We start from the raw sequence: 27,119 nt of genomic DNA, 5'->3' as shown, positions 1-27,119 counted from the left end.
CTGCCACATCCTAATCACCCGACAAGCTGCTCTGATCGACTCTTGCGCACGAAGCTGTCCAATATACACGCCTCCTAACAGCCTTGCTTTCCGGCGGACAGGACGACGGCCGTAGATACTCCTATTGTCAGCTATGGAAGGATATGAGGAATAAAAAGGCTGCCATTATTTTTTGCATACTATGCTTGGATCGTTACTCAGTGGATCCGGTCGTGACCGCTCACTGTTAATGTTCACTTATTATAGCCGATGGAGATTTCCTCTTTACTATCGTGATGTGGGTTGGCAATTAAAAATGACTTTAAAAAGTGGTTGTTAACAACAATAGGAGACAACGAACAAAGTCAGAAATGTAACAACGTAATACTGAATTTAAAAAAAATCTAAAGTATCTTCAGTAAGTTGCCTCCTTAGCTGAATTAATTAAGTTCAAATAAATTACATAAACGTAATTGAAATTCAGCAAACAAGTTGCATTTTTTTATGGTTAATAATATCACTTGTATTGCCAATGGTGCTAATTCCTGTAAATACCATCTAATTTTATTTTAAGTTATATCTGTCCTTTTCTTATCCGCCGAAAAGGAAAGGGACGGGTAATCGACAAGCATAAAATTTATGGAACACACGTCAATTTTAAGCACAAATCTAAACCAACCGTCTAAAAATTTTACGTCAGTCAATAACCCGACACATTAATTTACTCATTCTTCCTAAAATTAAGAGCTGTGAATCATCCGTCCCTTTCCTTTTCGACGGATACGAAAATGACGGATATAACCTAAAATAAAATTAGGCGGTGTCTGCAGGAATCGGGGCCAATGACTAGCTATCTCTTCCGGCTTGACGTGAAGATAAGCTTTGTTTTCAATTCTGCAGTTGCCTGGAGGAAATGTTCTCTATCTCTGACTTATCTCTGTTATCGTGTGCAAAAATAAGCGTAATCATTTTTGCAAACTGATAAATTTGATAATTCATCGTAGGTGAATCTTGTTAGAGTCAAATAAGACAAGTATGATAAAATTCACGAGTATTACAATATTTACAATTTTATTTAATTATACCTAATGGCGGCGATTTTGACGACATGTTTAGAACGCAGCCAGTTTTTCCTCAAAGTACGCTATAAAACACCGCCGTTTGTATCGCAAGAGGTTTGTGGGGTAACCCATTTATCGGCGCGCGGGATGCGCACGGGCAACCGGTTCCCTCCCGTCCCGCACTAACGCATTCGCATACTTGCATCCGGGAATAGCTCGCCACTCACAACTTTACAACTCTACCATAGCGAAATAGAGTCCACTTTAGAATAGAGCCGATGCTTCTTTTTTTTCAAAGCCAAGTAGCAAACACGAAGAAAACTCGAAACAGGCGTAACCGCCGTAACCTTGATCCTAACAACCAGTAGGATGCGTCCAGCACATGCGCTAAAAATAGCTGCGCCAGCGCATAAAATGCAGTTTTTTACCGCGTTTTGCGAGCGTTCCCAGGCTCGCCGGCGATTTTATGAAACTCCTCGGGAGGGTTCATTAAATTGTAAATAACTAAGTACACTGGTCCACAACCGTTATCGGGTTTGAATTATGTATTGCGCCCGCCTCTGCTTGATTGAAGATACAGTATCGTCATAACCCCGACGTTCCAATCTGTATTAATGGTTTAGTAGTTGATTTGTAGAAGATTGGAGGACATTTAATAAACGTAATCATCGGTCACTTGGTGTTGCGATGTAAGTGAATCACGACGTGTGACGTCACTATTGACACAATGGCACCGAAAACTCGCACGGGTTTTCGCAACACGCCTGTGTTTCCAATGAAGGCGGCGGGCTAACATTGTTCTTGAGGCCTTTCATGGCTGTATAGTGTCACACATGGCTGTATGTCAGTATGGTCCCTTGCCTTACGCAATGAAACATAAGAAGGTAACTCGAGGGACGCGCGCACGTGTAGCGCACGGGGTGAACGACCTCCGATAACGCGCGAAAATACGCCAGTTAGATAATATTAGAAATAAAATGGCGACCTCTCGCGCTGTTTGCAAAGAAATACTCAAGATATTTCCGCTTACGCCTATCGCTTTATCGAATTTGCATAGTCATGTCATAATAACTAAAAAACTAATTCGTAACAAGCTCCCGAGGTTGAGACCGTATACAAAGAGCTTCATCAAATACGACAGTTGAAAAAGCTCTTTAATAACAGATAGAAATATTTAAAACCACCAAGCAGTCTCAGCGTTACAAGTAAAAGCAAGATGAATCTGTAAAACAAAAGCTCTTACAAAAAAATAACAAATCTACGCCAAAAGCATAAAACCTCAATTTCCTCGTTCGTCGGTGCCAATTACTCACTTTTCCTACAAATTCGCGCTAATTTCGCGAGACAAACAACAAATTTTGTTAACAACTATAGTTACGAGGGCGGTAAACTAATTCCCCGGAACTTTTCAAGTCGTTTCCATTCCGATTTCAAAAATAATTGCTTCTGATTTACGCACCTGTCAAAAGGCTGTCTGAAGTTTAGAAAAATAAAGTTATTTTTTTTTTATTGTAGTGACATGTGTCGCAGGAAAACCCGAGTGTGTCGGTGACAGGGCGTGCGCGAGCGCAACATTGGGGTCAAGGCGGCACTGTTGACGCAACCTAGCTCGCGTTTATCTATTTCAATTCATTGTCTTATCAAACACTCGGTTATATTTTTAACTGGCGTTAGTTTAGTTTTGTTGTTTTCGACGTTTGTAGCCGGATTTTACGAACTATGTATTCTATACGCACACAGAATTCTCGTTTTTTTGTATTGTTTGGGGAGTCTGCGACCGTTTCTTTGATTGATTTTCTGCCCATCGTCGTTACCAAAGCTTAGTCTGGAGGAACATTCTAAGTCCTATCTACACAAATGACATCAGAAAATTACCAATATAACTTATTTCTTTATAATTTATGCGGATAATTGCAAGTTCAGGAATGGTGTCAGTGCATCCGTCCTGGTTTGCAATAAAAAGTAACACTTACAACGACACCGCGCGATACTGCTGTCGACAACAACACACCCATACATCATCTTTAACTGCAGTAATTGAATTCTGATAACGAAGTAAAAAAACATAATTAAACATTTCCTACACGTTAAATGTCTGTAACATAATTATTTGATTTATAACTATTTCTGCTGCGGCCATTATTGTTATTAGATACCTACTCCGATGAGAGGCGTGTGTAGATAACAATTGTATATAGTTGCTAGTAGCAGCATCCTGTAGGACCAGCAGGCCTACTTCATATTGTGACATGGCAGTGGAGATGTACTCATAATAATTAGCTACGGGGCGCAGTTTTGACAACATAGGTCGTGCGCGCTTCCCACCGCGCGGCGTCTATGGGAGCGGCCTAATCCCACAATTGTTTCCATTTAGTTGACTAATCGCTGCATCAATATAAGATCAATATAGTTCCCGTTTACACATGTTTTGACTTAGGGCCGACTATTAGAATGTAGCCCACAGACATAGACCAGACACTATAAACACAGGTCTTGCAACTAACATTATTATATAATAACTTAACTACAAAATGAACCTCAACTAAATCGCTTCCGTTGGTCCTGCCATAGATATTTTAATACCTACTAGTTCAATGACTGGTGACAATTTGTAGAGTCAAAACTGACTATGGTAGAGTACTAAATATTCCTTTTAAGACTCTGCCTAGGTTAGTAGTATGAGTGAGTACACAACATGATATAGCTAACGTGTCGTTTGTTGTTGTTGCAGTGGGCGGCGTGTCGGAGCGCGACGCGTACGGGTACGGCTACGGCGGCGGGGGCGGCGCGCACCACTTCGCCGCGCCCGCGCCGCCGCCGCTGGCGCACGACGAGCTGCCCTACTCCGTGTTCGACTTCGGCGACTACCCGCGCCACCACCACCACAACAAGCTCAAGCCCAAGAAGCGGCCGCGCACCGACCAGCCGCCCACGCCCGGCGTCAAGCGCAAGAGCCGCGAGGGCTCTACCACCTACCTCTGGGAGTTCCTGCTCAAGCTGCTGCAGGACCGCGAGTACTGCCCTCGCTACATCAAGTGGACCAACCGCGAGAAGGGCGTGTTCAAGCTGGTCGACTCGAAGGCCGTCAGCCGCCTCTGGGGCCTGCACAAGAACAAGCCCGACATGAACTACGAGACGATGGGCCGCGCGCTGCGCTACTACTACCAGCGCGGCATCCTCGCCAAGGTGGACGGCCAGCGGCTCGTCTACCAGTTCGTCGACGTGCCCAAGGACATCGTCGAGATCGACTGCTCGCTCGCGTAGACGCGCGCGACACGACACATGTCGCGCCCGGACTCGGTTCGAATCTCCAGTGGGACAGTGGATGGGACATTCTGTCATACGTAACTACTTATAGATTCGCGTATTCATTTCGCTCTTACGTTACACTTTACATAGGAAATTCGTCTATTTTTCAAATCATCATGCATTACGTTTTTCAGATCGCTTCTAATAATGTTGTTAAGGTAAAATATTACTCTCAAATCGAACTAATGTTAACTTATCATGAAATTAATATTTATACAAAATAGGAGAGACGAAATTGATTGCTCAAATGTTTATATAGAACCTATATTTAGGGAAACTTCAGAAGAGGAACACTAATTTGCTAGATGTTATATGGATATGGAGTGAGTTTTGTAAAATGTTGAAACGAATTTTTAAATGTTTGTATTGAAGTTTCTACGTATTGTACCGCACGCGGCGCTGCCCACCCGGCAGCGGACCGCCACTTTATGAATCAGAACTTCCTACCTCAAATCTACGCAAAAATAGAATTCATATGAAATATACAATTTATAATATTCGAACATACAGTTTTTACAATATGCAATAAGTATATTATAGTCTAAATAAGAGTTTATATTAAAGAAATATTTACGTAAAGTTTATATAATGACAAAAATATCGTATAGTACTACCCTCAGATTTATTATAACTTTTTTGGTGCTTTTTATGGCCATTCTCATATTTACACGTGTTACGGAACAATCCCCACGCTGTTGACTCTATATATATTATAATATATATATTATATATGTGGACTGCGCTCCAGCTGGTTCCTTTGTTGTCATTGTACTCTATTCTACTCCACTGTACGTAGTACGTACATTACGTTCTCATGTTTTAACATTCATTTCAAACCGAATTTTCAATTGATATTATTTAGGTTGTAACACAATCGCCTGTACTCCCTCGCGAGAACTGAAACTACTGCCAACTTCTGTTAGAGACGGATATATAACTATTATTAAGGGATGATTTGTGCGTTAATTGTGTTAATTATTATTATAAATAGATGTTTACTATAAGTGAGCTGTTTTAAGTGAAATATTCTAGTTTATTTCGTTTATTTAAATGTACGGTAGGCCTGTTGGACGGAGGTCTCGCGCGTCATTGGGAACATATCAGAGTCGGCTACTACTCATATACTGCTCCAGCATATCACATACTAACTGAAGCTTCACAAACTATATTCAATTTATTTTTCGCAATAATGGCGCGAGACCTCTATTTTTTGTTACCTGAATAAATATTATTAATAATTACGATTTGTGGTCCAATGTTAATGAATCATAACATTTTAGCTAGATAGTTGATAACAAAAAGGTTGATTAAGGTGTAGTTGATACGAGTAGACGGTTTTAATACATACAATGTTTTCATTCAATGCAAAGAGAAACATAATCCTTTTATATGTATATGATATACTAGAAAAATCTGTAAATGTATGTAGTAAAGAGATTTGTTATATATGGGCGCGAGTCCTATACCGCTGGGGACGGGGCGCGCGCGCGCTCCTGATTGATATTTTTATATGCAATGTGATTGTACCAGATAGTGGAAGGAGGTCCATACACAGTACTGTACAGTAGTTACGTGAGGTCGCAGCGCACGCGGCCCGGACCTCAGCCCGAGGGTTAGTGAAGCCTTAAGGGAATCGAAGCGTCGAGTAATATGGGTGCTAAGACGTGGGATCGACTCTCAACATGACAGACACACCGACCAACATACTATACAGGTTAACACATCCAGTGGTTAGATGATTATATACTTTTATATAAGTAACAAGATCTCAGTGTCCAAACTTCTTCGAACAAATCCAGTGCCCGTTTCATGTGATTAAAATATAATAATAATAATATATATATTGATAAAAAGTGGAATTTTAATCGTATTTTTATATAGATAGATGGAATTCTCGAAACGAACCTTTACTTTCGGCACTTCTTATGCTTTTGTAAATATAACTATAGGTTTTAACTTATTTATTTCGATTCGTTTGAGGGCGAGGCGGTGGCGGCCCTCTGGCCTGCCCTCTGCGGCCCTGTCGCCGGCCCTCGGTCGGAGGAGGGCCCGCCACCGCCTCGCCGCGATCTTTCCTTTCTAGAAAATTTCGTTCTATAGATTACAAATGTTATTGTATAATACGTATATTTAATAAATAATATAGGAGATGGATGTTTCACGTGATGGAAGGGAAGCTCTCAGAAGCAACTATCGTTTGGCGACGTGATGCTCGATGCTCGGCTCGGCGCTCGACGCCCGATGCTCGTGGTCGGGAGACTAGTTACCGGTGTGGGCAAAATGTTTGAGCAAGCATTTAAAATGATGCTCGGTCACTTTAAATAATTTTAGTCGAATTGATGTTGTTGAAAATCAAAGTTTCTAATTAAAATAATGTACTTAAATTTTTCAATGTAAATTTTAACAGCACCTCGAGAAAATTATTGTTAAAAATTATTTTAATTGAGCCTAGTCTATTATCTTAAATTTGATTATAAATTAATTGAATTCGGACGCCATATTGGTACCTAGGGGTCTATGTCGTGACCGCCGTGTTTTGCACATCAAGGATATTGTAAATACAAAATTTTGAATATTCATACGCACACCCATTGTTCGCGTAGTTCTTGGTGTCGCTAGATAGGTCAATGTGAATACTTGCGCGAAAGCAATGAGAAGGTTAGTGAATTTGGTATAGAGGGGGAAGCGACAGCGCCGCGCGTGCGCCGCCCGCGGTCGGCACCCGCCGGCGGCGGCGCGGCGCGACCCGGCGCCCGGTTGATACATGTTTTGTCGTTTATCATAAATATTTCAATGTATTCTCGTTAATTAATGTCCATTAAATATAATTCGTAATTATATTCCGTGAACGTGCTAACATCATTCACTTCTCGTGTAAGCAGCGACATCTTCTTGTTTTAAACTACCTAAAGCTTTATTATTTACAACTACTCGTCGCTAGATGGCGTATCTTGATTTCAATTTTCAAATTGCTTATTCTGAGAGTTATGTGCGGTACAGTGATTTTGCGTTAAACTTGCTTTTAGTTTTATGCAATTAAAGTCCGATATTTTAACTTTAATTTTAGTTGTTAATTTTACAAAATACTGTATTTTCTGCCCCCTAGTTAAGTTATTTTTCTATGTATAGTTAGTTATAAGTGTAAATGAGTTAGCACATAATTTGATGCATGATGATAATGTTAATAAAATATCCACAATAAAATTCAAACTTTTAGTTTTCTTCCTACAAACAACCCTATTTTATAAGGATCCGGTCAACATAATGGGACCACGAGTAAACACTGGATTTTATAAGTTTAGAATACAGAAAATGCTGCACTGAAACAAAATACCTAATTCTTTAATAATACATACTAAGATTCCTATTGAACAAAGAAAGCTTAAAGTGACAAATGATGAGAATTTAAGACTCAAAACTATTTCCCGGGTTCGATTCCCGAAAGGCGCATGAAATATCTGCTAAAGAAATACTAAGTAATATAATAATTAATGGTCAGCAAAAATAATTTTGCTTCGATCGCCATCGACTCGCAAAGAAGAAGAATAATTAACTTCTTATGAGCCACTTTTACATAGTGAAATCATTGCCTACACTTCGTTGGGTTCGTGAGCTAAGTAAGGACTTTGCTTTGACATCGCTACGGCGTAATCTCTGATTTCGTTCAGAATTTGCTAAAAAATAATAAATATCAATTACTGTCTTGATATTTATTATAAGATAGTTTAATAACACTAATTACACGATATGACATGGCACAGTTTCACAAACTGAACAATATCACAAAACAGCAATAAATCCATCAAATAATAACCGTGCCAAATAAAATAAAAAAATCTCTACAAATAAAACTGAACGCACCCTAATTGCTCGGAAGCCATAGACAAGCTGACGTGACGTGTTGTTGTCATTTCAAACGTCTTGACGTGTAGGTACAGCTGTCGATATAGATTTTGTTTTCCTATTTTCTAATAATGCGAAAGAAAAAGTAAGCAAAATTGTGTGGAAACATTAGTAACAACCATTTCTTATAGTGTATGAATGTGAGAGACAATATTAAATAATATCAAAATGGTTTTAATGACAATGATTGCACGGGTCGTTGACGGCCTACCTTTAGCCGCTACTATGCAAGACGATGAACAGGTAATACCTTTAAACTATGCCAGACATTAGTAACACGTTATGCTACGTACATTTGCTATCAAAAAATTTGACGTTTTAAACATATTTACCTAAATTTTAAGAAGAATTTTATACTAAACTTTCGTTCACATTGTGGCTGTCCTATTATGTTTTGTCTTATTTAATTGGTTTTACACTTTTTGATATGATTTGCTGGTGGTTTGCAGAGTGGCTGCAATATTCTGGAGTACCAGAACCAGGCCAAAATGCTGTTTAGGAAACTAGGTCCCCAGTCACCGATACGCTGTTCCATTGAAACGGGGCCTTATCTTTTCCAGTGAGTGTGAATGCTTCTTATTTTATGTTCCTTTTGAGTTTTATAATGTTTCTATATTTATTTTCTTTATTGTTGATGCAACACTACACTTCCTTATGTAAAAACTTAACTATGCTGTTACTCATTATGTATGTGGTAAAAACTAGCAACTTTTGTACTGTTTTTCATTATGCAATAGCAGTGTTAATGTTTTGTTAAAAATAAAAGTTCCTAAAAATTTACAAAAATATCAAATAATAATATATTCATATTATAATATATTTATAATATATTTTTTCTACTCCTCTACTTTAATCTGGCATTTAAATAACCAAAAAGTCTAATATAAGTACATACATAATTAAACTCTTTGAAAAAGTGTACGCTCTATGGCCTATAAAAGCATTGTTTACAAAGTGTAACTGTACTATAATGTCGCCAAAAAAGCATTGTTGTTGTTTTTTTTTTTTTTTTGACCTGGAAACTGGCACCTTTACTTTGTTTGGTGCCATAGATATACTATAAAAAAAAAGTATACATTTGCCGCCATTTTCCCGCCCGTTGGAAAATAATTTTTATAAATAAAATTTTTCTTTGTATAATTTTTGTTTCATTTAAAATTACGTCGTCGTAGAAAAAGTATTGTATGCAACGTTGTATAACTAGGTCAAAAAATGCTCGTGGCGTCTCTTATTGCGATGTTCGCCAAGGCTCACATCGCAACTCACGCCACTCGCATTTTTTGACCCTTCTTATACAACTGTTGCATAAAATACTATTTTATAACAATTACAGCTACTTAATTGAGAACGAGATCTGTTACCTGGTACTGTGTGAGCGCAACTACAGCAAACGGTTGGCATTCAGCTACCTTGAGGAAATTGCACAAGAGTTCTATCAGCAATACGGCAAAAGGGTATGTATGATTCACTGTTGTAATTTCAGTTACTCATTCACACAGGATCCTGAACTAGAAATTAGATAGCACTCATTTATTCAAAATCTCAAAAAAAACATTTGTTTTATGTCACATAAAAACAAAGAATGTTTGTAAACATCAACAACATAATGAAATAAAGTGCTTCGTGTGGTGTTCTTTTTACCTGGATAGCCTACTCCATCAGGTATGAGTTGAAAAAAGTACTAAAACCATATTATTTTGATATCAAAGTAATATTAAATATTTTTAACAATATTGACTTAGGTTACTTAAATCCAATATTGATTTAAATTTAAACTTAAAGAACATGAATATTTATTTTCAAACATTAAAATTGACAGCAAATTGTTATAATTTTACAGGTGAACACTGTGACTCGTCCGTATACATTCATAGAGTTCGACACGTGGATGCAGCGGGCACGCAAGCAGTACTCGGAGGGGGGCGCACGGGCGCGGCGGGCGGGGGGCGCAGCCTCACAGCTGGGCGGGCAGCTGGGGGACGTGCAGCGCATCATGATGCAGAACATCGATGATGTGTTGCAGCGGGGCGCCGTACTCTCAGGTTTGTTGGCCTATCTAGCTTTATATATCTACTCTATATGTACAAATGAATAGAAAACTAGTGACAAACACTAGAAAAAATACAGTTACTATTAAACAAGAAAAAAGTTACTGCTATTTCTTCCAGGTGATAATCTGTATTTAAGTTCCATAGAAACAATGTCAATTTTTAAGATCTATTCTCTGGATAAAAGGAGTAGTAATACACAGACCCTATGAAATATTACATAATAATTATGTGCAAGTAGGTATACCCAATAAAAACTGTTTTAAAAACAAGTATCTAATTAGTTTACATTACACTAGTCTTTTTATGGCATAGTGTAATGTAATATTAAATTACTCCACAACAATTTCTCATCTCAATCGTTAACAAAATATTTTGCCATTGAAATAATTCTCGGTTGGCTTCCAGAACTGGACACGAAAACACAGAACCTATCAATGATGTCGCAAAAGTACAAAAAGGATGCAACATACCTCAACACCAAGTCCATGCTGGTGAAAGCGACGGCTGGTGCTGTCATTCTGCTCGTCTTTGTACTGTACTTTTGGGTGCTTTAGGTCAGATCATGTGATGGTCCTACCTAAGCGAATTAGCTATGTTAGCCAATCTACAACAGCAGGTTATTTCTTTTGAAAGTTTATGTAGGTGTTATGATTTTTGTATGTTGTTTCCAACTAAATTGATGTGCTGTGTATAACAAGTTTTAACCGTTTGGATGGTTTTCTTGCCATTTAACTTGCTTAGACAGCAAAATGAATGTTGTATGTTTCTCTAAAGAGCAGCATGTAGATTTTTTATAGATCTTAACATAGCAAACTAGCTTAGTTAGCCTCATGTGACGTGACAGTAATGTGTGCTGTTTGTAAGGGTATAATAAAAAATGTTATTTGCAACATTGAAAATTTAATTTTCCCGCATTTTATCTTACTTTACTAAAATGCAAGATTTTATTAGAAGTTCTATACTTCTTTGTGATAAAATGTAATGGTATTTATTTATTTATTACTTGAATATGTCATCAGTTTCTGCGCCACACAGATCAATAACACTTTATTATACCCTTAATTTATCAGACAAAATATAAATGTTGTATAAAGGTACTAATGGGAAAAGCATTCCATCGCATTAAGTACTAAAAAAATATTTAGTCTACCAAAAATTCCTATTTTTTATTAAACATCTGTACTAAGTTTAGCTATTTAGACAGCATTTGATAGTGTTCTCAAGGTATAGCTTGACTGTAATCAATTAATGACAGTTTTGTATTCATTTCCAATGTTTTATATAAATATAAAGCACAGGTGTGGTTGGTGATGGAATGTTGTAAATTTTACCACTTATTGTTAATTAATGTATTTATTTAAGATTTAATAAATATGCATTCTTTTCCATTCTCTACTTTTCTGTGTATACCTTTGAATAATTGACTGAAATGAAACGCTAGTGTAGTAACATTTCTATATTTATGTGAGACAATTTAAATAATAAACATGCAAAATTATTTATACTGAGGATTTATATAATACTTCACAGCCGCGACATATACATTCCACACATATGTCGTGTGCTGATTGGTGCTAACTGGGTTAAGTAAAATCTTCCATATTGTCATCTTGCACTGCAGAGGTTGCTTGATGGATGCTTGTGACTGCATGCATTGTGTGTCTCACCCTCAAGGCCATTGGTGGGGTTAATGCCTGGAATATTAAATAATAGGAAAAAAATTTCTACAACTCAACTCAAAACAATACCAACTATTAAACCACCACCTACAGTGCCACATCAGAGCTCTAGCAAAATTAAGTTCTCACTTTCCCACCTACTTATTTTCTAGCCAAATTGTGCCCGAATGGGGAGCCCTTTGTGAAATGTGATGCACACCCCTTATTAAACAACAGTAACTGTAATCACATATTAGGTATATAACCTCGATAAAGATTAAAATAATGTGTATTTGATGTTTTAAAAATTGAAATGTAATAATGTTAAAGCTAAAACAAGAATTATAGTAATAAAATTATTATTCGCACCTGTAAGATTTTTGCAAAAATTACAGGTCTATTTTTCCACTGTAGACTTCCAAAGATTTGAATGGCATGCGGACAAGGAAAGGATACTGCAGGATTCTTTAAGTAAGCCATGGATACCCTGATTTTAGGCTTGTCTGGGTCTATAGTAGGTGTATCTACCTGTAAATTAAAAAGACATTGATTCTAAAATTATAGGTAACTATAACTGTAGGTATATAGAAGCCACTGAAAGCTGTGAGCTGACCTGAACTAAGTGTTACTCACGTCAGTCATATAAAATCGACCTTCAGTACTGTGGAGTATACCAATAGTTCTGCAGAGGAATATATCGTCTTTACACATTTCACTCTTCGCTGCTAATTCCTGTACGTTTGCATATTTATAAAACTCGTCCTATAAATTACGAAAAGGTAAGTAAAACTTTTACGTTGACTATGGTTCAATAAAAGATATATTACGTTTAAGAAAGACCTTTGGAGTCTCCGTGGAAAAATCCATATCACGATAAGAATAATTTTTAACGTACGGCATTATAATCTACTTTTATTTAGATCAAAATTAAATTAAAAGTTAGGTTATTTATTTGTTTCGCCGCTTTTTTTCTTTTTTTTTTTTTGCTTTTGCCCATTTAAGGAACAGGCTACGATCGTAAGACCATGCTACCTAGTCTTCAGTACATTTACCTTACTGTTTAATTTCCAAAGACCATTATAAAGTCTTCCGTAATAAATTATTCTTCAGTTTCATATCTTGTTGTAAAATCCGATGAAAAATGTCTTATGTAGTAGAAATATAAATCTTTTATTGCGACCATGTGTTCGTACAAATTGTTTGTAATCAACTTTGGTAATCAAGCTCCCGCGTTTTTCTTGGACTTTTTGAAAAGAAAAGCATTTTTATTTATATTCTATATGGGAAAAGCAAGCATTATAGCATTCGATCCGTTGTGGATCGATACTTATGTACGGTGAATCAGACCATCGTCATTCATACATTATTGACGTCAAAATTGCTGTTTTACGTACTTTACACATACACAATTGGCTCAGTTAGTTCGTACGATCAGTTTTCTTGAGTTACATTTAGAAATTACTTTTATTTTATATATCTGTGTTGCCCACATCTAAGACCAAGTTGTGCCCACATGTATATATCTGGCCCAAAGGACTTGATTCCAGGCGATAATCTTTATAAAAAAAAAATATCTGTGACATTTACAAAAAGTGGGAAGTTGTGTTCAGTGTTCGTAAATATTAAAAACTATAAACGGAAATAATCATAACTCGATGATGCCGTCGATTTTAGTAGAGCTACGCCCCGATCGCCACTTTATGGATCATGAGTTTGAGGGATACAAGTTGAACTTACAAGCTCTTCCTCATTACTCGCACACCCTAGCATCGCCGGCCGACAGATTGTTCCCCGACGAAGTGCAATACTCCTTCGTGCACGCAAAACTCTTCGCACTTCATAACCACTTGATAGCCGATAACTGGGCCTACTCGCACAGCTTCTATTACATCGATAAAAAACAACAAGTACGTCTCGTATCATTTGAAAGTACTAACCATACTTTCGAGGACCTGGTTGTGTACGACGTCCCCGCACATGTAGAGCGGAGGTCCGGCCACTTCAACCTGTGCCTGTCGTTCCCGTCCAGCAGCTTGGCTTTGGTCAGTGATGGTACTGGCTACCTTCACATTGTTGACACTGGACTGAGGAACAAATCTTCAGGACGAAATCAGACGTGGCATACTTTGCACTCGAGTCTCGTACTTGGAGAAGGCAAGTACTTTGTCATTGTGGATACAAGAGTGCAAGAAAAAGATAACAAAGAAACCTTACATTGTCTTTTACAATCTGTTGAACAGAATGACAGTCATTTCTTTTCTGTTCTCACTTGGGTCAAATATGAAAATGATGGAAAGAATTGGAAGCAAACAAACATGAGGCAGTTACAAGGCAAAGGTATTGTACACTATGCGGCTATTGAGACTACCTGCATGGCTCTGTATGTAGCCTCAGACAACCCATTCAAGTTCACCACGGACACTGAAAAAGAAATTATTGAGAAGGCAAATGAGGAAGCAACACCAAAAAACGTAATTTATACCTGGCTTCAGACAGGTGAAGATATATCTGTAACATTAAAGTTACCAAACAAATTTGATAAAAAGCTTCTCCATGTGAATGTGTCACCACTGGCCATAAAAGTGAGTTATGCTGGAAACACGTTTATTGATGGGAAACTGAAGCACAATGTTGACAGTGAACTGACTACTTGGAATGTGCAAGATAGTGGACAAGTGGACATACTGTTAACTAAGTCAGACAGTATGATGTGGGATGAGCTGTTAGAAGGTGGTGATCCGAAGGGAGAACAGATCATGGATGCCAGCCTGGTGGAGGAGGCACACAAGAGGCTGGCACATCTGTGCTCAGAGACCGAAGTCACAGACAATCCAGTCTCAGGGCTTTCCACCCAGGAGTTAGAAGAGTGTGATGCAGCTTCAGAAGAAGACACTGTACTAGGTAATTAAAAAAATATGATTATATTTATTTTGAAATTGTTTAGTTTTAAGTCTTGAAACGGTGGCGCGAGCAAGCTGAGGACAGGGAGGAGTGGAAGAAGGGAAGAGAGCCCTTTGCCCTGCAGTGGGACATTGAGGGCTATTAATAATGATAGTTTTTAAGTCTATATTATACATTTTTGTTTCAGTGCGCTTGGATGTGGAAAACCATGAAGCTACCCACAGGATCTCCCTCAGTGTTCATCAGTATTTATTCAGTATCAAACTGGACAATCAAGAAGTACCTGCATTGGCTCTGCGTCACGACGTGGATGCCTGTGTTTGGCAGCCTTATGCTCAACTAATCAATTCCAACACGTGGCCCATAAAACACCAAGGTGCCCTGAATGCATTTGGATATGTACAGTCATCAAAACAGAACCGAAAATTTGTTACATGCCCACCAAACTTTAATTACAGTGTTGTGTGTGAAGCATCGCGCCATATTTTCATTTATCAGAGTACTGTGAATCCAGACAGCCAGCTCAGGAAGCGTAGTGGCACTGGTGGCCTCATGAAAACTGTGAAAGTTGGCCAACAACATGTCTTCAATATTGACAAGTTTGGTGAAGTGCTCGGCATCAATGCCACAAATGAGTACCTGTTTGTGTTAACAGAGAGCTCCTTAGTTGCAATTGGTATGCAATGACATATTATTATACATTTGAAACAAGATATAGAGCATAATATTAATGTTACTATAGTGTGCAAACAATTTGGCAGAGAGGAATGCCTGAATGCCTCTCCCCATGTTCCTCTAAGGAAATTAAGGCATTGTAGGTATAAGTCATACACTGAATAAAAAGGTATAAAATGAAATAACTTTTAATGTCTTACATAAGTATACTTCTTATATCTAATTTTCTTCTTTCTCACTGTCACTATCCACTATACTCTCTTCTGATGAGTAACCAGTTGTGAAAAGCAGATTTTTTGGTCTCTTCTTTTTTTCTGCTTTCAACTCCTTTTCTATTTCTTTCTTCTTTTCTTGAGCTACTTTTTCAGTAAGAAGTTGCCTTGGTCTCTTTCTGTGGTTTATTTGTTTGTATTCTGCCTGGTTTCCATTGTTATGACAGTTTACAATATTACCATTAACTACTGGTTCTTCACTTTTCTCGAATTTTGGTGCTTCAACTTCTTTGGAATCTGTCTGTTCTTCTTTGTCATAATCAAACTCATCTTCTGTAAAAATAAATCATTTTTAAATTACACCAAGAACACATTTGATGGCCAAATTAATAACTATTTAACTTCCACACTCACCTGGTGTAATGATTTCAAAATTGTATGCATGATCCTTTAACACAACAAATATGATGGGGAACTCCACAATACATTTTCCAGAAAGGTTTTCAGCAAGAGTTTCAGTGGGGTCCAATTCAAAAAACTTCTTTGCTGATCCTTTCACTTTTTCAGCTAAAACAGAACATAAAGTTTTTCAAACTAAATCAGGATTCTGATAATAATCATTAGGATTTGTGGGACATACCTTTAAGTAAAATCTTGACTCCACTAAACCCCACAGACTTGTAGTAAGTCAGTGACTTAGACCCTTCAAAAGGTGGTGCAGCAGGATTTAAGTATTTATCCAGGAATTCTGACAATTTCTTATGTTCTAGACATTTCTCATCTATAAACTTGAGAGGATCAGAGTCCACATTGGGGAAGATCCACTCTACCCTCCAACTGATTATGTTGGTCTTGTAGTTGTACCTCGTAGAGTTACACTTGTGTCGAGAGAAGTTCTGAGCAAGGAACTGAAGGACAATGCCTCTCTTTCTCGCAGCCATCTTCAATTTGTATAAGTGCTGTAAATAAAAGTTACATAGTACAGAAATATGTCGCATTAAAATCTCTAAGTACCTAATTTACAACAACAACCTTTTAATTAAATGATCTCCCTTGGTGAGATATATATGTTCCTTTGCCTGTTTGTTTTGTCTGTCTTTTGTGAGTAAATATTTTTATATATTAAGACTACTTACAATAGGTAACTCCTTATCAATCCTTGTGAATCTCTTCTTCTCATCTCTTTTAACTCCGTAGACGAAGCGCGCGCATTCTTCCAGCAACCTGTAGTCACTCAGCAGGTCTGTGTCCGTGAAGTCCTTAACCCGAATGAACTTGGTGCGGTCTCGCACGCCGTCGCACTCTAACTCCTTCTTGTGGACCCTTACGCAGGTAAGGCAGCAGGTCTTCACCTCACATTTTGGACACGAATAAATGGCTTTCTTGTCGCCACAGACCTCGCAATCACCCAGTCTGTTAACATAAAACAAGTCGTAAAGTTTGTCACTATTGTAGGTTATATATTTAAAATGTTGGAACATACCTTGAGAATTCTTGTCTTTCATTGTCCGACTCACTGTCTAAAGAATCAGATGAAGGCATTGTTTTCTGTATTATATCGTAACTTTCGGTATAATTACTACTTAAATACTCTTTGATATTATTATTATTCTATAAACCTTAGGATTATGAAGTGATCGAATTCCGTTTCATCAACACAAACGTCAAAAACATGTGTTTATTTTTTTTTAAACACCACAATTTTCAAACAAACCACGGTATATAAAGCAACAGAAAATTTCGTGAAAATAATAAGGACCAAGGAAAGGAAAATAAATATTACCTACTTGTTTTTTTTTATTAACTCATGCTGCTAAATAACTGGAAAATAAGACGCATTTTGAAAGCGTTTATTATTTGCGAAAAGTGATTTCATTGATACGTAAAACAGAAACAAAAGACCTTTTGTTTATTGTGTAGCTTTTTCTTCGTCACACATGTCGTCTGTAGTCAAAACTGTCATACCTATAACCTTAAAAAGTAAAAAACATTGTTGTGTTGTCCCGCATAAAAAAGTTTATACCAATATACCCACGTATTTTGTTTCGTAGTTAAATATAAGTAATACAATAAATATCAAATTCATTCAATCCAATATGAGCACACTAGAACTTCAAGGCGACGATTGGGATTTACCTTGCTCAGATGATGAGTTGTCGAAGAGTGGATTATTCATTGGGAAAAGTTGGATGCCGGACCCTAACGAGTTGGAGGAATTGTATAAAGCTATTGATAAAAGTGCTACTTTGACCTTGGAATGGAAGTGTCCGGGCAGGCGGCCGCCGTCGCCTATGCCTGTTAGTAAAGAAAATCAGCCTGAGGTTCCCATGTCGCCTGTGCGAGAAGAGAAATCAGATTTTGATTTTATGGATGAAGTGAACTCTCTACGGCTGCGCGTGCGACGGGATGGGGAGGACACGCTGCGAGGGTCAGCTAAGAAGAAGACAACGTCGTTCCACGGCATTCTCTCCAACATGATCCGACACAAGAGGATAGAGCAGATGGAGAAGCAAGCCAGCACCCCGACGACACCAACAACTAGCGCCACTTGATTGGTGTTCTTCATACCACAGTGGACCTTTGAGTGCTGACAAGTGGTTGATAATTGGTATGCTTGAGACCAGTTTGTCTGATGTATTATACTATGTATAATGAATAGTAAGATTATGCTAGTAATGAAACTGGTACTGATTCCAGCAAGGCTGTCAATTTTAAAATAAGCGAATTAAATTCACCTGGATATATAAGGACAACTTAAAATAAAATTAGGTGTCTGCTGAAATGAGCACTGTTGTGTACCTGTACTTAGTATTATAATGGCCCTGACTTGTGCCTCTTACCTAATTTTATTTTAAGTTATGCCAGTCATTTTCGCCGAAAAGTCAAGGGACGGATGATTGATAACTATCCATTTTAAAATAAATTAATAACCCGGAAGAAAAAAATAGACATCTTGCTCATCTGCAACCCAATTTTGTTGTTTGCATTTTAAATTTCTGCTTTAAATAGGGTAGTTTTCAACTAGTCAAATCAAATATTTTTTATTATAGGGCAAGACACAAAATTACTATGGAATTTGTATGAAAATACAACCTGAAAAACGTGACAACACTTATTATAAAATTTTTCTTAATTCTAATTATTCATAAAAATGTTAAATACAAAAAAGAAAATGTTTCTTGTTACCTTTTTTAGGAAATCAATTTTATTATTGTTACTATAAGATCTGTCTTTATTTAGTAATCAGAATTTCATAATTTATCTTTGACTTGGGAAACTACCCGATTGATGTGTGTTCCATAAAATGTATGCCTGTCAATTACCCGTCCCTTTCTTTTTCAGCGGATAAGGAAATGAAAGGTAAAAATTATTGGTGTGTATACAAGAGTATACAAGGAATCAGCACCAATACTTATCAGTGCTAGGTTTTCTTTCTTGCTCCACATTGATTACATCTTAATGTTCACATATACAGGGTGTTAGTGACATCGTAACGAAAACTTTGAGGGATGATATCAAGTGGAATTTGCCGTCGCAAAAGTATGGAACGGAAAATAATTTAAATAAGCGCTAAAATTTGCATGACTTCTCCAACAGGAAATTCCACTTGATATTAACTCAGAATCATGGTCTGAATCATCCCCCTCAGTATTTGTTACATTGTCACTAACACCCTGTATATGTATTATGATTCAAGCTGAATGTCTTAGATAATATACATATAAGACTGCAAAAGGAAAAGGGTCTAAAATAAACAACAACCTTTATAATGTTATTTAATTCCTAAATACGAATATTTACAACTTTGGTGTCCTGTCTAAACTAATTGGTGAGAAGTGCAGATGTTGGTTCTAGTATCTCTTTATGTTCATCAAGTATTTGTTGACACTTGTTCATATTGTCTGCTATGTGCTCCAACTGCCAATGTTTCCGTAACAAAGCTAGTTGCAGGTTGAACTTGCCTTGCCGGATGCACTGCACACCGGTGCAATGAGCTGAAGTCCTCAACTGCACACCCAGGTCATGTATCAGGGTCCACAAGTACTTATCGTATTCATTTACACATTGTATTTCTGGAACAAATTTGAAATGACTTGTGAACACTTAATATGATTTTAGGCCACTTTTCTACATAATAGCAAGCACCGTGTCGTAATTATAAAACAATATAGTCATAACATGGATGCTAGGTACTACAGTTATAGCTTAGCCAAGCATTTCACTTACAATCTTACCCAGTGTAAAATTAGGAGGTTCAAAATAAACACATTTGATGCCATATAATATTGGTAGTTTACTGCTTGCAGGTCGAATGAGCCCTTGACTTGCCAATTCATATGCTGTTTGTGACTCTATATGTATGCCTGATAACCTGGAAATGAGAAAATCTTAAATTATAATAATATCTATCATAAGAATTTTACATTAAGGATTGATTGAACTCTTTCATTATCACTTCAGTGAAAAGGATTTTTAATCTTGATATCACAACCAACCAAATTCCTGGTAATGGGATTTACCGTAACACCATACAACCACTTCTTGCCAGCTATGTTAAGTTGCATGTGATGGGGTCTTAGGGAATTATTGCCATTAACTGGGCACAAATCCTGGATATAAATAATAATTATAAACTCACTCAAACATCTTTTTCTGGTGAGCTGCCTGCATGTGAGCAACGATTCCATCAATTTTCTCCCTAGTGACATGTCCATATGTAGATCTCTCTACCGTCTTGCCATTCCAGAAGTATGTGTCCGTAGCTTTGCCTAACTGCCCATGTACTTTGAATGCTCGCGTTGGTCGGCCCATGTTGATAAGACGTGTTAGTTTTGCACCATCATTAATGCCGAGCACTATAAAGTCATATTCTTTTATTTATTTGCATACCAAAATATAGAATGTTTCAGAGTTTATAGTAACTACCATTAAGCAACAGCAAATGATCAAAATAATTATATTAGTTAAAAATTGATGACAATAAGACTCACATAAGACCCCACTGCTAAACAGTCCCAGATGTATACACCAGCTACAGCGGAAGTCCTCGTTCAAATACCGCGGGCCGCACACGAGGGGGTCGTCGGCCAGATTGGGCACAAGTTTCACCCTCATAGGGGCATTGGTGGAGCCAACAATCTCCACTCTATGCTCCTGAGGCCGATCGGGTAACACATTCAGATCTGCAGAGAATTAGGTAATATAAATTTAATGTTCACTATTTGAACTTAAAAAACATAACATAAATAGCCATTTGAAATTAACAACAGCATTTCCCATTATTTTCCTAAAATATATATTTTTAGTGCTAACCTCTGCAAATATTGGTTATAATCGTGTGTTGAACCTGTCGCACAGAGACGCACGGCGGCTTGTACACACAAATTAATCCATTGAGACTTTTAAAAGCCGTCGCAGCACTTCCAAATTTCACCATAATTGACTCAATTCTTGAACATATTTTTCATAACCACCATGGTATAACCATGATAACCACAACACGGTCTCTGCCACAACTTGGCCACACACAGCCACACACAACACATGAGAATGAGACAGAAGAGGAGCAACCTTAGCAGAGGATTACATTATTCCTTATGTCTTGTACGGCAGAGGTGCAAATTCAATGAAAAAGCAATGTGAGATTTTGACAGATTGAAGTAAAAATGACGGTTGCAAGTACGTTCAGAAACTAAATATTGTTCATGCAGCTCTACTGTTTCTTTTGTTTGATACATGATTTCAAAATAAGTAGAATGTCACGGTGCCGCTTATTTCTCGTAACCTAAAAATACTTATATACCATGGCATGATCCCATAAATTAGTAATGAATTTCTTTTTTTTTATTAAAATAAGATAAATTCCATTTTACGTTATAATCTACATGAACACATGTTATGTGTGTACTTTTTTTTTTTTTTTTTTTTATAAGGGTTATGGCCTGGAATCAAGTCCTTTGGGCCAAGTCTTCGTTTCATGTCTTTTAAATTATTTTAGTTTGTACGTAGCACAAGCACAGCACAAAATATGTTTATAAATTCACAACAGTGTTTTTTATGTATTTATATAATGGAGCGAGACATTTTTCACTATGTAGTAGGTCAATAAGGCGGCGGGAGGAAGTTACTTGATTGTCAATTTGAATAATGTCACTGATTTCACTCGCAAGCACTAATCTTTGAATAGAAAATTGACGACACACAAAAATCATATGTTCTATGTCGGGCGAGTCTTCACTATTGCAATACGGACAAGTTTGCTGCTCAATTATTCGCAGTCTTGTAAGATGTGCTGGTGTCTTATGGTGGCCAAATCTCAGTCTATTCTTTATCTTTATCTTTATCTTTATCTTTAATATATGGTACATATGAATTCTCGGCTAGCACGTTTGTATTCGGGCTTCGAATACCATGGCTTAGTTGGTAAGTCTTCTTGTACTTCTCCATACCATTTGCCCTTTTGTTCTTGATCCTTTTTCCACGCGTCCTTCCAGAGCTGTTGTACGTCGCTTCTTATCAAACCATAGTAATCAGTTAATGGAACCTTTACAATACATTTAACATCTAATGCGTTAATCCCTTCAAATGCAGTCTTATCCGCTATTTCATTGCCAGAAATTCCTCTATGTGAAGGAATCCACATAAAAGCTATGTCTATTCCTTTTAAATATAGTTCATATATATAGTGCTTAATTATATACAGCAAATAATTAGTTTTAAAGGAGATATTTATCTTTTTTAAACTTTCAATAAGACTCAAAGAGTCAGTTAAAATTAAAAATCTTTTACTAATAGTTACAAGTCGAATCATTTTTATAGCTTCTAAAACTGCATAAGCCTCTGCTGTAAATATAGAACATTGGTTATCAAGAACAAAGCTTTGAGCAAACTTAGTTTGGGGATTATAAACAGCTGATCTTACATAATTATCACCCTTACTACCATCAGTGTATAAAGTATAAAATGGTTGGTTATCATCTAAAAATGCTAACAGGTCATTATTACAACATACTGTGGATTTGATAACTGTGATAGGATGTATTATACTGTTAAAAGAGTGATTGTAACAAGGCCATTTAGACTGCTTAATGATATTAGAACATTTTCTATGCATTTCCAGATAAATACGACACAAATGTGGAGAGACACTTTGCAAGATGTCAACTGCATCAGCCAATGGACCCGAGACTGGTATCAGGTGAGGAACCACTCTTTCAATTACATAATTGTTTTGAGATGACAACAATTTTACACAGTATCTTTCAGCTAACACAATCCTTCTCAAAACCAAAGGCATGATTTTGGTTTCAACCTCCATGGCTCTTATAGGTGTTGAACATATAGCTCCAGATATAATTCTCAAAGCTTTGTTCTGTATAATATCTAGTCTATGTACATAAGAACTATTCAAATATGCTAAAGTACTATAATCAAAGTGACTTCGTACAATGGATTTATACAACATTGACAATATATTAGGGTCTGCACCCCAAGATACTCCTGCAAGGCATCTCAGAACATTGAGACCTTTTAAAGCATTCTTACTAATATATTTAATATGGTCCTCAAATTTAAGGTTTTGGTCAATAACTACACCCAAAAACTTGTGCTGATTTACTCTTTGTATGACATCCCCACTGTACCTAATATCTACAGTAGGACTGTCATCACCAAATATCATCAAACTGCTTTTAGAAGCATTTATCTTTAAATGTAATCTGTTACTATAGTAATTGTCCAATTGGCACAAGGCCGTATTAATATTACGCATTGCAATTAATAAATTTGAATGAGAGCTATACACCACTAAATCATCAGCAAACTGTAAAATATTTACATTACTAGTATCTACATATTTACATATCTCCGATGTGTACATGTTGTACAACAAGGGCGAGAGTGTAGCGCCCTGCATTGTCCCTTTGGATGCCATTTTAGGACCATGAAGGACATTATTGTATTTAACATATAATGTTCTGTTACTGAGAAAGTCATAAATCCATTTAGAGACTTGTCCAGGTATTTCAATACTTTCAGTCAAAATCTTGACTAGTATGCCAGGATCAACAGAGTCAAATGCTCCTTGCACATCTAAAAAGACACAAATTGTATTTAAATTAGCATTTTTGGCTTTTTTCAGGTCCGTGATAAGTGAGATAAAACTATCAGCACAACTACGCCCTCTGCGAAATCCATACTGAAAATATGGAAAGACACAATTCGACTCTGCATACCAGTCAAGGCGATTTTTAATCATGTTCTCAAATATCTTTCCCAGACATGACGACAATGAAATAGGTCGATATGAAGTTGCAAGATCAGGAGGTTTACCAGCCTTTAATACTGGAACAACACATTGCGTTTTCCATGAGTTTGGAATAGATTTTTGAAGCCATAAACTATTTAGAATTTTAAGAAATAATTTCTGTACAGTAATATGTAAATTTTTTATAAGTAAATATGGAAAATTATCAAGACCTGGAGTAGTATTTTTCCTAGATTGTAGACTAAATATGAATTCTTCCCAAGAAAAACGATCTAACAGAAATCTAGATTTTGGATTATCATTATTAAGATTAAAGTAGGTGCCAACTGCATTAAAGTTTATCAAATTAGTATTATCAGACAGTTTTAAAAGAAAAGGTTGAATAAACTCATCCTGACATGAATTGTTAGACTTCCTAACACCCCTAAATCTTTTAATAAGATTCCATATTCTGCTTAATGGAGTGGTTCTGTTAAAGCTTTCACAAAGATTATTCCATGCATTTCTTTTTTGTTCCTTTAAAGTTCGTTTCTTCAAGGCATCTAATCGTTTATAATTAATGTAATTTTCTATAGTGGGTTCCTGCCTGTAAACTTTTAAAGCATCATATGAAGCAATAACGCTTTTACGACATGTGTCGTTCCACCAAGGGGCGGGGATCCTACTTCTAAAGTTGTCTGTTCTTACAAAACGGGGTATCAATATTAGTTTCAGTGAATCAAGACGTGCGCAAAAATCAAAATACGAATCTAAAGGATTGCTTTCATCTATCGTCATGTCCCGAAAATGTGACTCTGAGAGCTCTTGGAATCTCTTCCAATCCGTTCTATTATATAAAAATTTTTCCTCAGGGGGATTTATTTGATATCTGTCTATAGATAGCGCAATAGTAGTTATAGTAGGGTAATGATAGCTTCCCATAGCATCGTCATGTACCAACCAATCACAAAGGGGTGCAAGATTTGAACTTACAAAAGTAACGTCAATTGCTGATGGATTACGTGTAGGATAGTTAATAGTGGTATAATTTCCATCATTTAAAATACATAAATCACAATCATCTATTACATCATATAAATCTCTACCTCGGCCCTGGGTGGATATACAACCAAATGCAATATGATGTGCGTTAAAATCGCCACTAACTAATATAGGTTTCGGGAGATCCCTTATAATATTGCGCAATCTATTTAACCTGATATGGCTACTTGTAGGTGGACAATAGACACAAAGAATAGTAATGTTACCCATTACTGAAGAGACAGACAATGCAACAGTTTGAATGTCCTCATAAAATCTAGTATTTAGGATATTATATTTTAAATATGGCTTTATTAATATAGCGACACCGTTATGACTATTAATAGAATTTTTATTATAAAAGTTATACCCTGGTATACTAAAGTGCTGATGATCTTTAAGCCAAGTTTCGTTAAGCAAACATATATCAATATTTTTATTATGTAGAAAATTTATTAGTAGTTCTTTTTTGCTAAAAACACTTTGAATATTATACTGCGCAATACGTAATTGTGACTGTGATACTAAGCTATTATCCATTATTAGTAGGTAAGTTTTTTAGTAGCATTTCTTGTATTAACACTGCCGTAATCGGCGTGTTATCAGTCTTGTTACCTAACTGAACTATTGTAGCTACGAGAGCTTGTAACACGTCTTTATTCTCAACGATTTGAGTTCGAATATTCGTGGAGGGTGCTGACGACACCATATATTCCTCGGGGAAAGCCTTATTTACAATATTCACAGGGTTGGTTTTATTTACAGGGGACTTTTTTGTAGGTTTATTTACATTGTTATTATTTATAGTATTATTAGTGTTAGACTTGTCTGGTAAAGGAGGGAAGTCTGTTTCATATGTTTTCGTGTTTGCTACACTTGCATAAGTAATTTTGTTTTTCTTTTCAAGCATCTTCTTAACCTTTACCGGACACGTCCTAGACACGGCCAGGTGAGGTCCGCCGCAGTTCGAGCAACAAAGCTCATCAGGCCTGTCACATTCCTTGTAAATATGTTCCCCGGAACAGATACTACATTTTTGCTTGCCATTGCAAACTTTGGCTGAATGATTAAATTTAAAGCAGCGGAAACACTGCTGCAGAGGTGGGATGTAATCGAACACACGGTACGAAAATAAATCATATTGTACACAATCAGGAAGCGAATTCGCCAGAAACGTTATGCTTACGGTCTGCAGTGGGACACGGTTCTGCCCCACCTTCTTCGTGAAGCGCCGTACTGCGACAATGTCGTACACAGAGGACAGTTTAGTGTATAATTCCTTGGTAGAGATATTTGTTGGGACAAAGCGAATCACCCCAACGCGCTCAATTTGTGCTGCCGGAATATATGCCTTCAGCTTGTACTTTTCCAAAAAAGCACTGTTGTTCAATAAATTATTTGCAGTATTGTGCTGCTTAAATACCACCGCAATTTTATTGGCATTAATCCTGCGAATTGCCATTACACCTTTCACTTCTGTTGCAAAAATATGGTTCAAGTATATTGGACTTTTATTGCCTAAGCGTTCTTTGTCCAAACTTTCAATAAACACTTTATATTCAGTCATGAAACTATTTTCTGGATATTGTCTTTTATAGTTCGGTTTCAAGTAAGGTTTATATAAGTCACTATCCTCACCGCCGACGCCGCTACAGGACAGGGACAAGTCCTTCCTCTTTTTAGCAGGATTAGGGGGACCATCCCCCTGATCCTCATTTCCCTCCATGATAGGAGGACAGAAACACTATTTACACTATAATACACTGAAGTTCTATACAATTTTTAACAAAGAAATTAATAAAATTTTTCAAAAAAAATTCAAAAGTTGCGCCTTTGTTGAAGTTCCCGCCAAGAATCCCTTATGTGTGTACGTCATTATATCAGTGTTGCAAAATATTGATTATAGATAATAAAAGGTAGAATAATGCATGCTTCTAAATCTATTATTTCTTTCACAAATTAAATACCTAATATTGTAACAGATTGAAAGGGGATAATATTTTTTCTATTGTTACAATCCATAATAATTTATTGCACAAAAGGAACATACAACGACGAAATAAAAATTACAAAAACAAAAGTAC

The 27,119-nt window shown here is 36.8% G+C and overlaps 7 protein-coding genes across 9 annotated transcripts in view; 4 read left to right on the top strand and 3 right to left on the bottom strand.

The window, feature by feature from the left end:
• LOC126382221 (ecdysone-induced protein 74EF) overlaps positions 1-7,559 on the top strand; it is a 275,974-nt gene extending 268,415 nt beyond the window's left edge. For all 3 annotated transcript variants that reach the window (XM_050032002.1, XM_050032001.1, XM_050032003.1), the window contains one exon: positions 3,772-7,559. In XM_050032002.1, coding sequence (XP_049887959.1) covers positions 3,772-4,304 — 533 coding nt within the window. In that variant the 3' untranslated portion in view covers positions 4,305-7,559. The remainder of the gene's footprint in view (positions 1-3,771) is intronic.
• Positions 7,560-8,250: 691 nt separating this feature from the next.
• On the top strand, positions 8,251-11,691 carry LOC126382244 (vesicle-trafficking protein SEC22b-B). The gene is made up of 5 exons (XM_050032051.1): positions 8,251-8,495; positions 8,702-8,811; positions 9,586-9,706; positions 10,093-10,294; positions 10,709-11,691. The coding sequence occupies exons 1-5, from the start codon at positions 8,421-8,423 to the stop codon at positions 10,855-10,857; spliced, it is 657 nt and encodes a 218-aa protein (XP_049888008.1). The 5' UTR covers positions 8,251-8,420; the 3' UTR covers positions 10,858-11,691.
• A 56-nt stretch (positions 11,692-11,747) lies between these two features.
• On the bottom strand, positions 11,748-12,936 carry LOC126382247 (uncharacterized). The gene is made up of 4 exons (XM_050032055.1): positions 12,802-12,936; positions 12,595-12,723; positions 12,331-12,489; positions 11,748-11,997 (listed from the first exon to the last, which is right to left on the bottom strand). The coding sequence occupies exons 1-4, from the start codon at positions 12,859-12,861 to the stop codon at positions 11,887-11,889; spliced, it is 459 nt and encodes a 152-aa protein (XP_049888012.1). The 5' UTR covers positions 12,862-12,936; the 3' UTR covers positions 11,748-11,886.
• A 607-nt stretch (positions 12,937-13,543) lies between these two features.
• Positions 13,544-15,723, top strand: LOC126382216 (nudC domain-containing protein 1). The gene is made up of 2 exons (XM_050031993.1): positions 13,544-14,862; positions 15,050-15,723. The coding sequence occupies exons 1-2, from the start codon at positions 13,617-13,619 to the stop codon at positions 15,547-15,549; spliced, it is 1,746 nt and encodes a 581-aa protein (XP_049887950.1). The 5' UTR covers positions 13,544-13,616; the 3' UTR covers positions 15,550-15,723.
• Positions 15,710-17,428, bottom strand: LOC126382230 (box C/D snoRNA protein 1). The gene is made up of 5 exons (XM_050032031.1): positions 17,233-17,428; positions 16,886-17,162; positions 16,390-16,708; positions 16,164-16,316; positions 15,710-16,082 (listed from the first exon to the last, which is right to left on the bottom strand). The coding sequence occupies exons 1-5, from the start codon at positions 17,289-17,291 to the stop codon at positions 15,757-15,759; spliced, it is 1,134 nt and encodes a 377-aa protein (XP_049887988.1). The 5' UTR covers positions 17,292-17,428; the 3' UTR covers positions 15,710-15,756.
• A 281-nt stretch (positions 17,429-17,709) lies between these two features.
• Positions 17,710-19,519, top strand: LOC126382248 (PAXIP1-associated glutamate-rich protein 1A). The gene has a single exon (XM_050032056.1). It carries the CDS (start codon positions 17,846-17,848, stop codon positions 18,299-18,301), a length of 456 nt encoding a protein of 151 aa, XP_049888013.1. The 5' UTR covers positions 17,710-17,845; the 3' UTR covers positions 18,302-19,519.
• Positions 19,512-21,359, bottom strand: LOC126382236 (pseudouridylate synthase TRUB2, mitochondrial). The gene is made up of 5 exons (XM_050032041.1): positions 21,063-21,359; positions 20,741-20,932; positions 20,389-20,605; positions 19,985-20,121; positions 19,512-19,822 (listed from the first exon to the last, which is right to left on the bottom strand). Exons 1-5 carry the CDS (start codon positions 21,184-21,186, stop codon positions 19,572-19,574), a joined length of 921 nt encoding a protein of 306 aa, XP_049887998.1. The 5' UTR covers positions 21,187-21,359; the 3' UTR covers positions 19,512-19,571.
• Positions 21,360-27,119: the final 5,760 nt, after the last annotated feature.

This window comes from Pectinophora gossypiella, chromosome 3 (assembly GCF_024362695.1).
Source record: "Pectinophora gossypiella chromosome 3, ilPecGoss1.1, whole genome shotgun sequence".
NCBI classification, from domain to species: Eukaryota; Metazoa; Arthropoda; class Insecta; order Lepidoptera; family Gelechiidae; genus Pectinophora; species Pectinophora gossypiella.
Note: the sequence above shows the minus strand (reverse complement) of the source record. Positions and strands in the feature narration are given on the sequence as shown.

Coding starts and splice junctions, on each gene's coding strand:
- LOC126382247 (XM_050032055.1), bottom strand. CDS start 12,861: ATGCCGTACGTTAAAAATTATTCTTATCGTGATATGGATTTTTCCACG. Junction 12,724..12,801: donor TTTCCACGGAGACTCCAAAG/GTCTTTCTTAAA, acceptor CGTAATTTATAG/GACGAGTTTTATAAATATGC. Junction 11,998..12,330: donor TTTTTGCAAAAATCTTACAG/GTGCGAATAATA, acceptor TTAATATTCCAG/GCATTAACCCCACCAATGGC.
- LOC126382244 (XM_050032051.1), top strand. CDS start 8,421: ATGGTTTTAATGACAATGATTGCACGGGTCGTTGACGGCCTACCTTTA. Junction 9,707..10,092: donor ATCAGCAATACGGCAAAAGG/GTATGTATGATT, acceptor ATAATTTTACAG/GTGAACACTGTGACTCGTCC. Junction 10,295..10,708: donor GCGGGGCGCCGTACTCTCAG/GTTTGTTGGCCT, acceptor GTTGGCTTCCAG/AACTGGACACGAAAACACAG.
- LOC126382216 (XM_050031993.1), top strand. CDS start 13,617: ATGATGCCGTCGATTTTAGTAGAGCTACGCCCCGATCGCCACTTTATG. Junction 14,863..15,049: donor AGAAGAAGACACTGTACTAG/GTAATTAAAAAA, acceptor TTTTTGTTTCAG/TGCGCTTGGATGTGGAAAAC.
- LOC126382236 (XM_050032041.1), bottom strand. CDS start 21,186: ATGGTGAAATTTGGAAGTGCTGCGACGGCTTTTAAAAGTCTCAATGGA. Junction 20,933..21,062: donor TATAACCAATATTTGCAGAG/GTTAGCACTAAA, acceptor AATTCTCTGCAG/ATCTGAATGTGTTACCCGAT. Junction 20,122..20,388: donor CACCAGAAAAAGATGTTTGA/GTGAGTTTATAA, acceptor TCTCATTTCCAG/GTTATCAGGCATACATATAG.
- LOC126382230 (XM_050032031.1), bottom strand. CDS start 17,291: ATGCCTTCATCTGATTCTTTAGACAGTGAGTCGGACAATGAAAGACAA. Junction 16,317..16,389: donor AGTCAAGATTTTACTTAAAG/GTATGTCCCACA, acceptor GTTCTGTTTTAG/CTGAAAAAGTGAAAGGATCA. Junction 16,083..16,163: donor TTTTGAAATCATTACACCAG/GTGAGTGTGGAA, acceptor TTATTTTTACAG/AAGATGAGTTTGATTATGAC.
- LOC126382248 (XM_050032056.1), top strand. CDS start 17,846: ATGAGCACACTAGAACTTCAAGGCGACGATTGGGATTTACCTTGCTCA.